The 14,925-nt window shown below is 37.2% G+C and overlaps 2 protein-coding genes and 1 non-coding gene across 4 annotated transcripts; 1 reads left to right on the top strand and 2 right to left on the bottom strand.

Moving 5' to 3' along the window:
• The first annotated feature begins 1,132 nt into the window (after nucleotides 1-1,132).
• On the top strand, nucleotides 1,133-1,204 carry TRNAC-GCA. Its single transcript has one exon. It is a non-coding gene; the product is annotated as a tRNA-Cys (tRNA).
• A 3,368-nt stretch (nucleotides 1,205-4,572) lies between these two features.
• On the bottom strand, nucleotides 4,573-5,485 carry LOC113286432. The gene has a single exon (XM_026535055.1). It carries the CDS (start codon nucleotides 5,311-5,313, stop codon nucleotides 4,573-4,575), a length of 741 nt encoding a protein of 246 aa, XP_026390840.1. The 5' UTR covers nucleotides 5,314-5,485.
• Nucleotides 5,486-6,211: 726 nt separating this feature from the next.
• Nucleotides 6,212-8,114, bottom strand: LOC113286431. Of its 2 annotated transcripts, none has more exons than XM_026535053.1 (2): nucleotides 8,008-8,114; nucleotides 6,212-7,923 (listed from the first exon to the last, which is right to left on the bottom strand). In XM_026535053.1, exon 2 carries the CDS (start codon nucleotides 7,022-7,024, stop codon nucleotides 6,275-6,277), a length of 750 nt encoding a protein of 249 aa, XP_026390838.1. In that variant the 5' UTR covers nucleotides 7,025-7,923; nucleotides 8,008-8,114; the 3' UTR covers nucleotides 6,212-6,274. The 2 variants fall into 2 exon arrangements, with proteins under 2 accessions (XP_026390838.1, XP_026390839.1); XM_026535054.1 differs by having other exon boundaries at nucleotides 6,216-7,923.
• Between the last annotated feature and the right edge of the window lie 6,811 nt (nucleotides 8,115-14,925).

Here is a 14,925-nt window from a genome sequence, read left to right as displayed (position 1 = left end):
GTGGAAATAGTTGGTGGTGTTTGAAGTTTTCATGGTTGTTGTCAGCTTACTCCTGATCTCACTGGGAAATCCTATGTTTACCACTTTCCGATAAGTTATACAAAATTTGTTTAGTAAAAAATTAATTTTCTTGCTTCTAAAAGTCCTTCCGATGTACAGTGTGTGGTTTGGCACCTTGGACAAACAACTTGTAGGCTCTAATAAAAGTGGTTGAATTTTGTACATGAATCTCGCTGCCCATTGTATAAGCTATAAACAAGATTACCTGTATTCCATTAACCTTTTATGCACCCTACAGTTTGGTTATATATACGTATTAAAGATTTCCTACGCAGACTATTCCATGAATCTTCCCAAGTTTAATTCTTTTCAGTAAGCCTATTATTGGTGATACAAAAAGCTAAAATCTAAGCATGAAAAATCACTGCCCAATAACAACCTGAAAAGAAATGCAATTAACCAACGCTATGATTAGAAAAGGTAAGCAACAGACCTTATAAGACAAATAATCAGATCAATGCTGAAAGCAAATAGATTCATCCTGGAAACAGCAGCCAAGAAGTCCCACTTGTAATGGAGTTCTGACCTAAATTTAGAGCTATCGACATCATATAATCGAAGATTCTGAAGATAAATAAAGAAATAAAGGAGGTCAGTTAAGGAAACAAAACTGAAACCAATATACCGAAAAATGGAAGTCAGGTTATCAACATTACTTGCAGATTCCCAGAATTGAGATAAGTTGATTGTTGGATTTAGAAGCAAATCCAACTTTAGAAATTCCAGTTTTCTAATTTCAATCTTTAAACGATTTACTTCCATTTCAAACAACTGCAATTACTGTTTACTTCACTGATAAATTTGAGAATTTCCTTAATTTAGATCAGGAAAAGGAGGGAGATTTTTAATCTAGATGACCACTCTGCTGCCACATCAATTCTTCCCTTATGATTATATTTGACACGTGTCGTTAAGAAAGGAAAATTGAATGTCCGTCTCTCGATGCCGTGTCCCTCGAAATTAAGGTCACTTATCGACACACAGAGAATAATTAGAGAAATTCTGAGATTTTGTACAAATTTGATCTTGACAGTTGGTAATTGGGAGTAAATAAAGGACGTTAATAACAAATGGGTCCATAGCTCAGTGGTAGAGCATTTGACTGCAGATCAAGAGGTCACCGGTTCGAACCCGGTTGGGCCCTTTTAGGTTTTTTTTTTTTTCAAGCTGACATGTGCACAGCAGCGCATGAGAACAAAAGGCAAAATGATCGGATTAGAGCATATCAGCTTCTCCGTTTGGGTTAAAAACTAATTTTCCTTCCTCTGAAATTTGAGTGCGAATGCCATATGGAGTGTACCGATGTTTTGAATTTAACAACCAATTTTGTTCCTATCTTTTGCATTCATATTCCAATTGTCAGAGAGTTGTTTTTGTTTCTGAGTTAGTTTTTTATGATTTTTGTTAGAGGAAGAGCAAAAAGTGATTTGAGGAGAGCAAAAATCGTTGTTGACTCGTTAACTCGGTCCATTTTTTCAGTGAGTCCATAACTCTCTTTTTTTGTGACGAAAAATACCCTTCTCCCCTAACCAAACGTGCTAACAATTTTATCTAATTTAACTTGTCAAGTAATGGCCGAATTCCCAATTTCTCAAATGGGCTGATCTTTATGAATGAATACTTTGAAGAACAGAAAAACTGCAACTGAGATACTTAAGCTTTGTATGAAGGGTTTCAAATGCGTAAAGAAGTAGGAGTTGTTAATTGATTATACCACGCCTGGTTTATATGCAAGTTGCCAATATCAATTTGTTATATTTGATTATATATCTGGGAGCAGTAGTGAATTTAAACCAGTCGGAATCAAATCTATTGTTGGTCTGTCGCATTTGCGATTCATATTGGTAAATTAGTTTCTACGGATAAAGTTGTTTTTGCTTTGGGAAAACTGTGATGGGAATTTTTGAGTAACGAGGATGAGTTAATGGACGGGATGTGTCAAACCGTACTGTAGTGTTTCGTTGTTGTTGCACCAACTGATCAAACCGTTGGAGTTAGTATTGTTGTATCTTAAATCTGTAATTGCTTTTTCCTATCTTAATAAGGATCTTCCTTTCTCAATCAATATATAAAAAAAACACAAAATTGGTTAAAAAGACCAAAATCAATAATTCCTGGGTGAAATGGACAGTTAGATTTTGATACTGTTTAAATGGACAAAAATGTAAAAATAGGCAGGATGTAACCAGTTTCATCGTGCCCATTTTCAGATATTTTTTCTTATTTTTAATTTACACAGGATGTATCCAGTTTCATCCTTACTATTTTTTAAATTTAAGCTAGGATGAATCCAGTTTCATCCTTGCTATTATTTTTTTTGGCCATTTCACCCAAACTATTTTTTACTCGTCCATTTGAACCGTGATTTAAAAATATTTGGACAAATGATCCATTTTCCGTATATAAAATAAAGTTACCCAATCAAAGAAGTGAAGGAGGATTTAGCAGCGTTTATGGATGCTAAGTAGGAAGGAGGAGTAAAGGGTCGTGATTTTGGTTCAAAATTTCTGTCGCAAACTAGGTTAATATTTGGGTTTAGGTGTGTGAGCATCAGAGCATGTGAAAGGAACATGTATCGTTAAGGGTATTCTGGTCCGAGTCAAATAAATTTATCAAATCTGTCGAGTTAACGAGTCAACAACGATTTTTGCTCTCCTCGAATCATCTTTTGCTCTCCCTCTAACAAAAATCTTTTTTATTCAGCTTGATAAATTCAATGTTCACACAAGACACATATCAGTACTATCAACATAAAAATGATTGTTGAATGTAGCACAATTTGATCAAGTGACAACATATACCAAAATATTCTTATCTCAAACTTCGTTTAATCTTTTATCAGTAAAATCTAATCTATGGTAGATATTTTTAAACTTTTTCCAGCATCTTGTTGGTATTTCGTAAAGAGGAACTCATATATCATTTGCTAACATTTTATTTGTACATTGAATGGAACTCAGAGCTCATATGGACGCAGCAAAATCAATTTCTTTTTTCTTGAACCATGCAACAAAATTACATATATTATCACGCAGAATTGAACACATTCAGTTTACAAGACCTGAAAAATGAGATTGAAAAAACTTCCCAAAATGCCCTCACGCAGGTTTACAAGACTCAAAAAATGGGACTGAAAAAAATTCCCAAAACTCCGTCACGCAGGATCGAACTGCGGACCTTCAGTTTACAAGACTGAACTCAAAAAATGGGAAAAAGTTTCCCAAAATTCCCTCACGCAAGTTTACAAGACTCAAAAAATGGGACTGATTTTTTTTTTCAAAATGCCCTCAAACAGGATTGAACTGCGGACCTTCAGTTTACAAGACTGACGCTCTACCACTGAGCTATAATTGAACACGGGACCTGTCGCACCCTAAGCGGTAATCATACCACTAGACCAGATGCCCTGCTGATGGACATAAAACAGAAACATTTCCTTATCTTCTTAAAATGGAAATTCGGGGGGTCAACTGAAGTGTAACGACTCTATATTCTGAAGAGGCAATAGAAAGTGGAACAGAAACTACTCCAAATTCTACAAAATGTAGAAATATATATCAGAGAATGGAAACAACTCATGTTTAGAAATCAGGATCGGGGTCTAGTTTTTTTGTTTTGTTTAGAATACTGTTTTGGATTTCTACTCTCAAGGGTAGTGAGAATGTTGGTTCTGCATTACAGTCATTTGAAGAAATGACTAGAATTCTTTGGTTTGTGCTTATATGAATCCTGGAGAGACAAGGTACTCATATTGAGTTGTTTGGGAGAAATATGGACTTGTTATAGGCTTATGAATCGTCAAGTTCTGCAGAAAAAGGTGAAGTACAAGGTGAAAACAAGTTAGCACGGAAAAATCACAACTCGCGACCTTACTCTTGGAGGACTTTCTTTTTCAAAAATACGTGAATGAAAGACAGATATGCCGCATTGGGGATGATGATGACTCCAACTCTGAGTCCGGGAATTACAGCTGAAGTCCCCCAGCTCAAAAGAATCACTTGGAATCTTTGACAGCTTCCAGTTCTAGTCCGCGTTTGAGGTACTCATATTTTTATTGTCTCAATCATATCCGGATCTTGTTTCCTAAAGGTACAACAATGGTCATTCATTATGTATGTTGTTTAACGTCGCAATAGATAGAATCTTGACAGCTTTAAATTTGATCATTCTATAGGTTATGTCCCCTCGAATCACCAAATTTTAGTATCTTCACATGCTCGTTTGATAATTGATATCAAGGTCAATGCTTCCATAATCATTCTAACCTTAACTACCGGGTAATTCATGTGCATTATGATAGAACGAACATATATTTAACGAGTGTAATTTGCAAACACACCACAAAGGTAAAAGAATAGTGAACGACATGAACTTGCAACAATTGTTTAGAGTAAAGATTTGTTTGTATTAATATAGGTAGCTGTTTTCTTTTATATACAAAATGTACAGTAAAATCTCCATAGGGCAATTCCTGATAAAATGCGGAAAATGCCAATGGGAGGTAAAAGTATCCTAGTGGTTCAGAATGTTGAGAAGTGAAACTCGGTTCTTGATCAAACACCTGAAGACAGATTCAAGTCCAACTTCAAGATCTTGAAGGTTCATCTCTACTGCTTCCAATGGCTTCTGGACATCTTTGACTTCAATGCCTTTGGATTTTAATGCGATATCGATCTTCATTACTTCACTAATTTGTTGTGCTGCACCTTTGGTGGGCATCAACTTAGAAATCATAGACTTGTTCTGTTTTGGTTCAGACACAAATGATAGTATGGATACCAAAACTGCTAGTGTGGTATCTTCAACTTCCTTTAAAAGACTGACATCATTCTTTTTGGTGGCAGTTCTTTTAAGATCTGCAAGGCACTTTCGGATCACCTTGGTGACCTTTTTTCTGGAGGACATATATGTGTCGACTTCATTTGAATGTCTACGGATGGACGACTGAAGATCTTGGACAGATTGCTTCATTTGAGACAAAACATCCTTAACAGTGCTGCAAACATCCAACAGCATGATAGATCCGTCCAAGACGGCATCTAAACATTTCCCATCATGGGTAGAAAGGAAATCCTCAACACATTCGTACAAGTCCTTGAGGCAAGCTAAATTGCTAGAGATGGATGAAGATGAAGTGGCTAGTTCTGAAGATCTTAATCGGCAGAGTTGCTCCTCAACTGCAAGAGTTAGAGGATGAGATTCGGTGGGTAAACTGATTGAACGAGCATGGAACGTTTTGTTTGAGGTAGCCATTGAAATTCACTTTGATTTGCAGAAGAAGATGTAGAAATGAATTTAGTTTTGTTGATGAAAGGTTTACTCAATTGCACCTTATATATACAAACCTAAAGGGAACATGAGGAATCTCATTAAAGGCTCTCATAGTCACTTCTTTCAGGTTGTCATGCGGCGGAACTACCACATTTACTTTCCATGTCTGTTGGTTGTTTGTCTGTAGCTTAAATCTGTACATGCTAATATATGCATGTGCTCGAGTGGCACTGTTTGTGCATCTACCAGTTAATACCTGCCTTCAAGAACATTTAGCACTGACCTTGCGAAAACAAGATTTTGCACGCGATTCCCTCTGTCATCTCTTTTTGTCTCCCTCTCACATGATACGGAGAGGCCATTATTTTTCTCTAAGATTCTACTTGGAACAGAATTCGTTGTCACAGCTCCAGCCTCACGAATGCAATTAATGGTTAACAACCAGCACCATACATGGCAAAAGTAGAAAATTATGAGTTTGTTTATTTATTAAGTTGACATATAAAAGAAATAAACAGATATGATGATGCATAAACTCTTTCAACAAGAAGAATCTTGACAGACTTGAGAGCGAGGCGAATAAATCGCTGATCGGCCAATGCTTCCTCAATAATTAGAATCTTCACATGTTCATTTGATGTTTTCATCAAGGTCAATGCTTCCTCAATAATTCTAACCATTATCGATACACCTGGAGCAAGATTTTAGTTACCAAGTAATTACGTATGGTTCAATGATGCAACATATAATTACCAAATGTAAATTTGCACGAAAAAGAAGATATAATGTGAATTTGAGACCAATGTTTTGAGTAAGTGAATTCTTGTATTAATAATATACTTTTGATTTTTCTTTTGTATACAAAATGTACAGTCAAAATTCCATTAGGCAATTCCTGATAAAATGCGGAAAATACCAATGGGAGGTGAATATATCTATGGATCTACTGGTTAAGAATGTTAAGAAGTGAAACTCGGTTCTTGATCAAACACCGAAAGACAGATTCTAGTCCATCTTCAAGATCTTGAAGGTTCATCTCAAGGGAAGCCAATGGCTTCTGCACTTCTTTTGCTTCAATGACTTTGTTTTTCAATGCGGCATCAACCTTAGTTACTTCAGTAACAACTTGTTGTGCTGCGCGTTTAGTGGTCAACTTTGAGACTAGTGACCAGTTGCTTTGCTTTGGCCCAGATAGGAAAGACAATACAGATTCAAAAACTGCAAGCGTAGTTGCTTCAACTTCTGCCAGGAGGCTGACTTCGGTGACGAGATCATTGTTCTTGTTGGTGTTTCTTTTAAGATCTGAAAGGCAGATTCGGATGATTTTGCATGCTTTCTTTCTTGAGCTCATGTATGCGTCAAATTCATTTGATCGCCTTCGGATAGACGACTGAAGATCCTGGGCAGATTGTTTCATCATGGACAAAACATCCTTAATGGTTCCACACACATCCAATAACATGACAGATCTGTCCAAGACTGCGTCTAAGCATTTTCCGTCTTCGGTAGAAAGGAAATCCTCAACACATTCATACAAGTTCTTTAGAGCAACCAAGTTGTTGGAGATGGATGAGGTGAGATCTGAAGATCTCAATTTGCACAATTGTTCCTCAACTGCAAGAGCAAGAGGGTGAGATCTGGTAGGCAGACTGGTGGAGCGAGTGTGGTAAGCAATTTTGTTTGAGGAAGACATTTTCAGCTTCTGTAGAAGAGGAAGAAGGTATTTGGATATACAAGTTATGTAAGTAGAAATTGTTTGATGAAGGTTTGTTCATTTGGTGCTCCTTTTATACACAAGCTACATGGTACAAGAGGGGAACATATTCATCATGTGCTACCTTCCGTTATCTTTGCCGCTGTCTATGCAGTGTGCCAACCATGGGTGACAAATAGTTGATGCGGAAATGATAGTAATGCATCTACGTGCTACCAACATGCATGGTTGTGTATCGCTGTTAGTCATCTGATCTACCAATTCCAACATTTGGATTCTCGACAGCCTTGGGCTCCCTTCTTACTCCACTCCAATTAAGTATACTTGTCTTGCTGTACGTATATATGTCTTGAGCAGTTTCGCAGCTTTAATCATTGCCACCAAGTAGGCATGAACTTGAATAACTCCGAATATTTTTCGACGAGACCAACGTAAGCACAGATGGGGTAATCCCATATCTTGGTTCCCTGTTCTTTCTAAAATAGACATCAACGTAAACCATGTAGAATTTTTCAGATGAAGACGACTCCAACCTCCCCTGGTTCTTCCTCTGCTTCTTCATCCACAAGAGATGACCTGCTGAACGTGCTTCTATTAGAGTATTGCTCGACATGACTGCAGCATCACCAAAATCGCGGTCCATTTGGGATAAAATATCAAATTCTGGATCGGGTAAATCTTCAACAACCTCATCATAATCATCGTCGTCACTCTCGGAATCGACATCAGTTTCTGGATAGGTTAATTCTTCAACGACACCATCAAAATCGTCGTCGGAATCGACATCAGTTTCTGGATAGGTTAAATCTACAATATTTGAATCCCGAAGATTTACGTGTTTAAAAGGATCAAGATATGTACGAGTCGCATATTCTTCCCTGCAATTAGAAAAAGTTGGGAATTCGCTCATCGCCGCTCAGAAAGGAATAAGAGAAACAGGAATAAGATCGTTAGCGGCTTACCTCATCGCTGCTGAGAAAGGAATGGCGTGATTCCGTTTTGGCACATGCATTACCGTCTAAGATGACCAATGGGGAAGAAAAAGTTTCAATGGGACCGACTTGCCTTTTGGTCTGTCCAGGAGCAAAATTGAAATTCCCCTTCTTATATAAAATCTTGGTCAACAGCGTTTGGTTGAGGAATATTTTTTGTGAAAACTACATGGAGACCCATTCTCCCAGATTTTTCCACTGTCAAATCCACGGATAGAAAAGTTCAGGCGCGCATCCATTTTCCCGTCAAAAATTCGTAGCAGACTCATAATTTATGAAATTCCGCTTCTCAGTTTTTAAAAGGCCAAACTACCTTTTTCTTCGAGCGACGAACAGAGAGAAGCGAGAAGAAAACAATGGTGAACTCCGATTCTTCGTTTTTAACATTTGGATTTTTCCCTTTGTCAAATCTTTTCCCAAATCCTTTTCTGAATAATCTTCTCAATAAAATTAGGGTTTCTGTTTCAAAATCTGCGGTTTAAATCTGGGGATTTTGGGTTTCTGTTGTCTTTGATTATTCGAGAAGTAAAAAGAAATTAAAATTGAAGTTGAAAAGGGTAAGAAGTGTGTTGCAGTATTTCGATATCAACTGAATTGGAAATTTTCATACCTTATTTGTCTCCATGTTTTTGATCTCAATCGGAAATTTATGATTAGATTTGAATTAAAGATGTTATGCATAATGTCTTATGCATAACATCAGTTTTGTTTAGATGCATAAGACATTATGCATTATTTTGTTTTAACTGCATAATGTCTTATGCATTACTTTTTCACTTTTCTGGTTATGCATCAGCTTTGTTTAGATGCATAAGACATTATGCATTATTTTGTTTTAGCTGCATAATGTCTTATGCATTACTTTTTCACTTTTCTGGTTATGCATCAGTTTTTTTTAGATGCATAATACATTATGCATTATTTTTGTTTTAGCTGCATAATGTCTTATGCATTACTTTTTTTCACTTTTCTGGTTATGCATCAGTTTTTTTTAGATGCATAAGATATTATGCATTATTTTGTTTTAGCTACATAATGTCTTATGCATTAATTTTCTCACTTTTCTGGTTATGCATCAGTTTTGTTTAGATGCATAAGACATTATGCATTATTTTGTTTTAACTGCATATTGTCTTATGCATTATTTTTTTCACTTTTCTGATTTATGGATTTTTATGCACGTGCATAACGTCTTCTGCATCATTTTGTTTAGTGCATAAGACACTATGCCATTATTATTTCTGCATAAAACATTATGCATTATTTTTGTTTTAGTTGCATAATGTCTTATGCATTACTTTTTTCATTTTTCTGATTATGCATCAGTTTTGTTTAGATGCATAAGACATTATGCATTATTTCATTTTAGCTGCATAATGTCTTATGCATTACTTTTTTTCACTTTTCTGGTTATGCATCAGTTTTTTTTAGATGCATAAGACATTATGCATTATTTTGTTTTAGCTGCATAATGTCTTATGCATTACTTTTCTCACTTTTTCTGGTTATGCATCAGTTTTTTTAGATGCATAAGACATTATGCATTATTTTGTTTTAGCTGCATATTGTCTTATGCATTACTTTTTTCACTTTTTTAATTTATGGATTTTTATGCACGTGCATAATGTCTTCTGCATCATTTTGTTTAGTGCATAAGACAACATAATGGAAAATTTAGCTGCATAACTTTTTTTCTGTTTCTTCTACTTGATTTTTTCTTCTTCGTCTGTTTCATCCATTTTGTTGAAATGTATTCTAGGGTTTAGTCAAAAATGATTTACTTCTTTGAATCATCGATTTTAAATGATTTATTTCTTTAAATGATGGAGAAAAAATCTTTGCAGATCCGTTACAGAGATTAATGGAGGAATAGGGAAAGAAACAGGCGGAGAAGAAAAAAAATTATGCCCAAAACGATGAAGGGTAATAGAGTCTTTCAGTACGTTTTAAATATTTTTAAATAATTATAGGTGCGACTGTATCAGAAATTAATTGTGGGCCTGGCGGTAAGAAATTTTTTTTTTTGGCCTGCGCCTAAGTCCCCCATATTTTTTCCTTATAGGGCCTGACAAGTGACAATCCTTACGACTCTAGTTAAGTGATATTTTTTTTTATTTACTTTTCATTTTGTGATATTCTTATTTATTTATTTATCTTAAAGAAGGGACATCATCACAAGTCCAGGACAAATTTGCGTCGTGTTTTTTTTTTCTTTTGTTTTTAGCACGATTACAGGGTTCGAACCCCTACTCCGTAGTGGGAGGGAGTATGCCAACCACCAGACCACTTGTTCTTTTCATGAAACCACTAGATTTATATCATTAACGTCCCCTTCTACAAACAACTCAAGCAACTTGTTTCCTTAGAAGATCGCGGATTCTAAATGTGTAATGATCTTCATAATTATTTTCATACTCTGGACGTGATTCACGAGGGAAAATTATTTTGGCAAAGCTTTCAGACAAAGAGCCGATTGGTCATACGATGAATCTAAAGATGGACATGTTATGATCGCACAGGGGAATACACAGTAAATGGTAAAGGGGATGAGTTGATATAGTTTAAGATGGATAACAATGGTTAGGATATGAAAGTTGACGGTGAAGAAGTGAAGATAGATAGGTTTACAGACGAACCCAACGTCCAAGCTTACTGAGGATATTTAACCTCCGGCTTACTAACGAGCCTTCCGTCCAAGATAACACAGTGTAATCCCTTTCAATAACTTAATTCGATTGATACCCTTTTTCATTCATTCTCAAATCTTAAATAGATTACAAAAGATATGGCACGATCCCATTAACCCTCTGGATGCTACAAACTAGGAAGTAAACTAATTCAAAACCAACTAAAACTACTTGATATGGGCTCTTAACTAAACTAAACACGTTCACAGTTGAACAAGTCCTTATTATTCTCTAAACTTGTTGACCTGACATAGCATTAAAAACGAAATCCAAATACTAAATTATCAAAAGAAACTAAAACAATAATCGTAACAGCTCCTTTCTCCTTAACTTAAGCATTGTCCTCAAGGCTATGGATTGTCAGTCTCCATGACATGATCTTCTTCAAGTTATTGAATGACCGTAGTAATCATAAAAAGTTTCTTGCAACGGTGTCCCGGCATGAACTTGTCATCACAGTGGAAGCAAAGTCCTTAATTGTTTCTTGCGTTCTTGCAACTGCATAGCAGTTAACTGCCTTATTGGAATCTTTCCTTGAGTTGTTGTTGGAGTAACAGCAAATAATTGTGACTTATCATGAGCCTCATACAAATGTAGCAAACCAATTGCTTTTGACAGTATTGCTGGTGTATTTTCCTGCACATCAGTTCGAATGGATTCTCCCAACCCGCCAACAAACAAACTGACTTGTCTAGTTTGCGGTATTGAACCAGACTTTGATACTAACTTTTCAAACTGATTTTGATAGTCTTCAACACTTCCAGTTTTCTGCAACTTACAAAGTTCTACAAAGAAATCGAGAAAGTTATTTGGACCATAACGGGTTTGAAGCGCTGATTTGAAATCTTCCCAGGTGACGTAAATCAGCTCTTGCTTCAATATTTTGTTCCATATTTTTGCATCATCATCAAGATGATACGAAGCATAAGAAACGCATTCACTTTCAGGAATTTCATGAAGGAAAAAGTATTGTTCAGCTCTACATAACCAACTAGTAGGATCTTCAGAACCTTTGAGACTTGGAAAAACTAGTGTAACACCACCTTTCAGTTTTACAGAAGTTTTTGAAAAAGAACCTCCATTTTCATTTGATTGTTGTCTCTCACCAGTTGACCGTTTTTCATCACCTTCTGTATTGGTTTGCATCAGAACAAACTTTCCGAGGAGATCAGTTAGAGCAGTTATTTTTTCAACGATTACCTTTTGATTTTTTGTCATAATTTCTTTTAGATCTTATGTAGTTTTTTCTATATTCTCAACCCTCGCATCCATTTTCTGATTATTGCACCAAGCTGGTGGAAATGCAGTAGTATGATTAGTTTTCTAGGAAGCAATGATTGTGTTTTGCGGAAGTGAAAACCTTGCTCTGGTAATACCACTTGTTACGATCACATAAGGGAATACACAGTATATGGTATAGGGGATGACTTGATGATAGTTTAAGATGGATAACAATGGTCAGGATATGAAAGTTGACGGTGAAGAAGTGAAGATAGATAGGTTTACAAACGAACCCAACGTCCAAGCTTACTGAGGATATTTAACCTCCGGCTTACTAACGAGCCTTCCGTCCAAGATAACACACAGTGTAATCCCTTTCAATAACTTAATTCGATTGATACCCTTTTTCATTCATTCTCAAATCTTAAATAGATTACAAAAGATATGGCACGATCCCATTAACCCTCTGGATGCTACAAACTAGGAAGTAAACTAATTCAAAACCAACTAAAACTACTTGATATGGACTCTTAACTAAGGTAAACACATTCACAGTTGAACAAGTAAACACCTAATTATTCTCTAAACTTGTTAACCTGACATAAGACTAAAAACAAAATCCAAATATTAAATTTTCAAAAGAAACTAAAACAATAACCGTAACAGGACACGACTTTGAATATCATCAAAGAAATCTTCCCAGGTGACGTAAATAAGCTCTTGCTTCAATATTTTGTACCATATTTGTGCATCATCATCATGATGATAAGAAGCATAAGAAACACGTTCACTTTCAGGAATTTCATGAAGAAAAAAGTATTGTTCAGCTCTACTGTTTTCACCTAGAAATATTTTCGGGCACTAAACACGATGATTTTTGGTGTTGTTGATGAAAACAGGGTTAAAAACATGTAATAGCATAAAGATGAGAGACACAAGTTTAACGTGGTTCGGCATGGTTTGCCTACATCAAAAGGACGAATCCCGTTGGGGAGTGACATTTTATTGATATTTAGAATTACAGTGGATTTTTTCATGTCCCATTTCTTCTACCAGGGCGTCACTATTTATACCGCTGAACAATTAATTTCGAGATAAACTTAAATGGCATTAATCTCCCTGCATGCCTCTTGGAATCAATTATGCATGAAACTGCCTGCATGCCTCCTTGAATTAACTCTACATGAAACTGCCTACATGCCTCCTTGAATTAACTCCGCATGAAACTGCCCGCATGTATTAATTCTTCACTGGTTGGCTTCTACATTAATCCGCCCTGCATGGTTCCATTCTGCTGTTGACTGTGACTGTCAAGCTTTGAATGGCATGACCTGCTGGCAGACTTGCTTGACTGGCATAACTAGCTGGCAGTATGGATGGATGCTGGTTGGCAGCACAACTGACAACACGAGCAGAGACTAGCTGGCAGTGAGGCATAGTACTTTACTGAAACTGGTTAGAAGCGCGACTGGCAACTTGACTTCGACAGTTGACCGACAGTTGACTTTGACCATTGACCTGGTATGGACTTCATGGAGCCCTGGACTTGCTGGTAGCTACTTCAGTGGGTTGGCTGGTAACAGCTGAATAGTGGCCCAAAACAATATTCTGGCCCAATGTGGTATTTTTACTCATGGTACAAACATCGCCCCCTCTTAACCTGCAACTTGTTGGGGGTTAAGAACATTTCATTTTCCTTGATCAATGACAAAATTCTTCCTTAAGTATGGATTAGTGCTGCTAAAGTGATTGGCAACCTTCTCTTGTTGTTTGCGGAAATCAAGACGCCCCCAAGAGTAAACTTCTATTGTTGAAGCGCAAAGAAAACTTCCTTCGTTGATTGTGGAAATCATAATCAAGTCGCCCCCAAGTGAGGCTATTGTGATTGGAAGATCGGCGGGAAACAGTTGAGTATGAACCATTGTTGTATGCAAAAACATGACTGAAGGCCGAACTAGTCTGCAACGGAAGCATGATGCTGGAGCAAAGTGGTGTGGAAAGTGAGCTGTAATTGTTGATGTAAAACTGAACTGTGGTAGTTGAGTAGAACTTGACTAGTAACTGTTGTAAAAGATGAGATATATTTGACGTCACTCGGCTGGAGTCTGTGTAAGCTATTGTTGTAAACGAAATTTGAATTTGCAGACTATCAGTAATTTTCGACCAAACTAGGTAGTAGTAGTTGTTGGTATTAAGCTGCTGTCAATTACGGACTGAGCCGTGGTAGTTGTGAGCGAAAGGGTGTGACCCTTTAGTAGTTAAGATGGTAACATACTTTGTTGTTGGACCTCCAATGGTCTTGGTTGTGCTATTGGATATGACATCGATGTTTATATGTCTTCAATAGTTATATGAATCAGGATAGCAGCAACGATGTCGACTAGATTACAATAGTTGTTGTGGAACTGGATTGCAGTAATTGCGGTAAACTGGACAACGACGGCCACAAAAAACTGTCCTCTGTAGTAATGAGCAAAACTGGGTAGTAACAGCATCGAGCAAAGCTGGTCTACAGCAGCTGTGATCAGCTGGACTGCAGGAGCTGCGAACAGAGATGGACTGCAGCAGCTTCGATCAGCTGGACTGCAGCAGAAACGAGCAAAGCTGCACTACAACAGCTGCGATCAGCTGGACTGCAGGAGTTGTGAACATAGCTGGATTGTAACAGCTTCGATCAGCTGGACTGTAGCAGTAACAAGCAAAGCTGCACTACAGCAGCTGCGATCAGCTGGACTGCAGGAGTTGCGAACATAGCTGGACTGCAGCAGCTTCGATCAGCTGAAATGCACCAGTGACGAGCAAAGTTACACTGCAGCAGTTGCAATCAGCTGGACTGCGGGAGCTGCGAACAGAGCTGGACTGCAGCAGCTTCGATCAGCTGGACTGCAGCAGAAACGAGCAAAGCTGCACTGCAGCAGCTGCGATCAGCTGGACTGCAGGAGTTGCGAACATAACTGGACTGCATCAGCTTCGATCAGCT

This window comes from Papaver somniferum, chromosome 6 (genome assembly GCF_003573695.1).
Source record: "Papaver somniferum cultivar HN1 chromosome 6, ASM357369v1, whole genome shotgun sequence".
NCBI lineage: Eukaryota > Viridiplantae > Streptophyta > Magnoliopsida > Ranunculales > Papaveraceae > Papaver > Papaver somniferum.
Note: the sequence above shows the minus strand (reverse complement) of the source record. Positions and strands in the feature narration are given on the sequence as shown.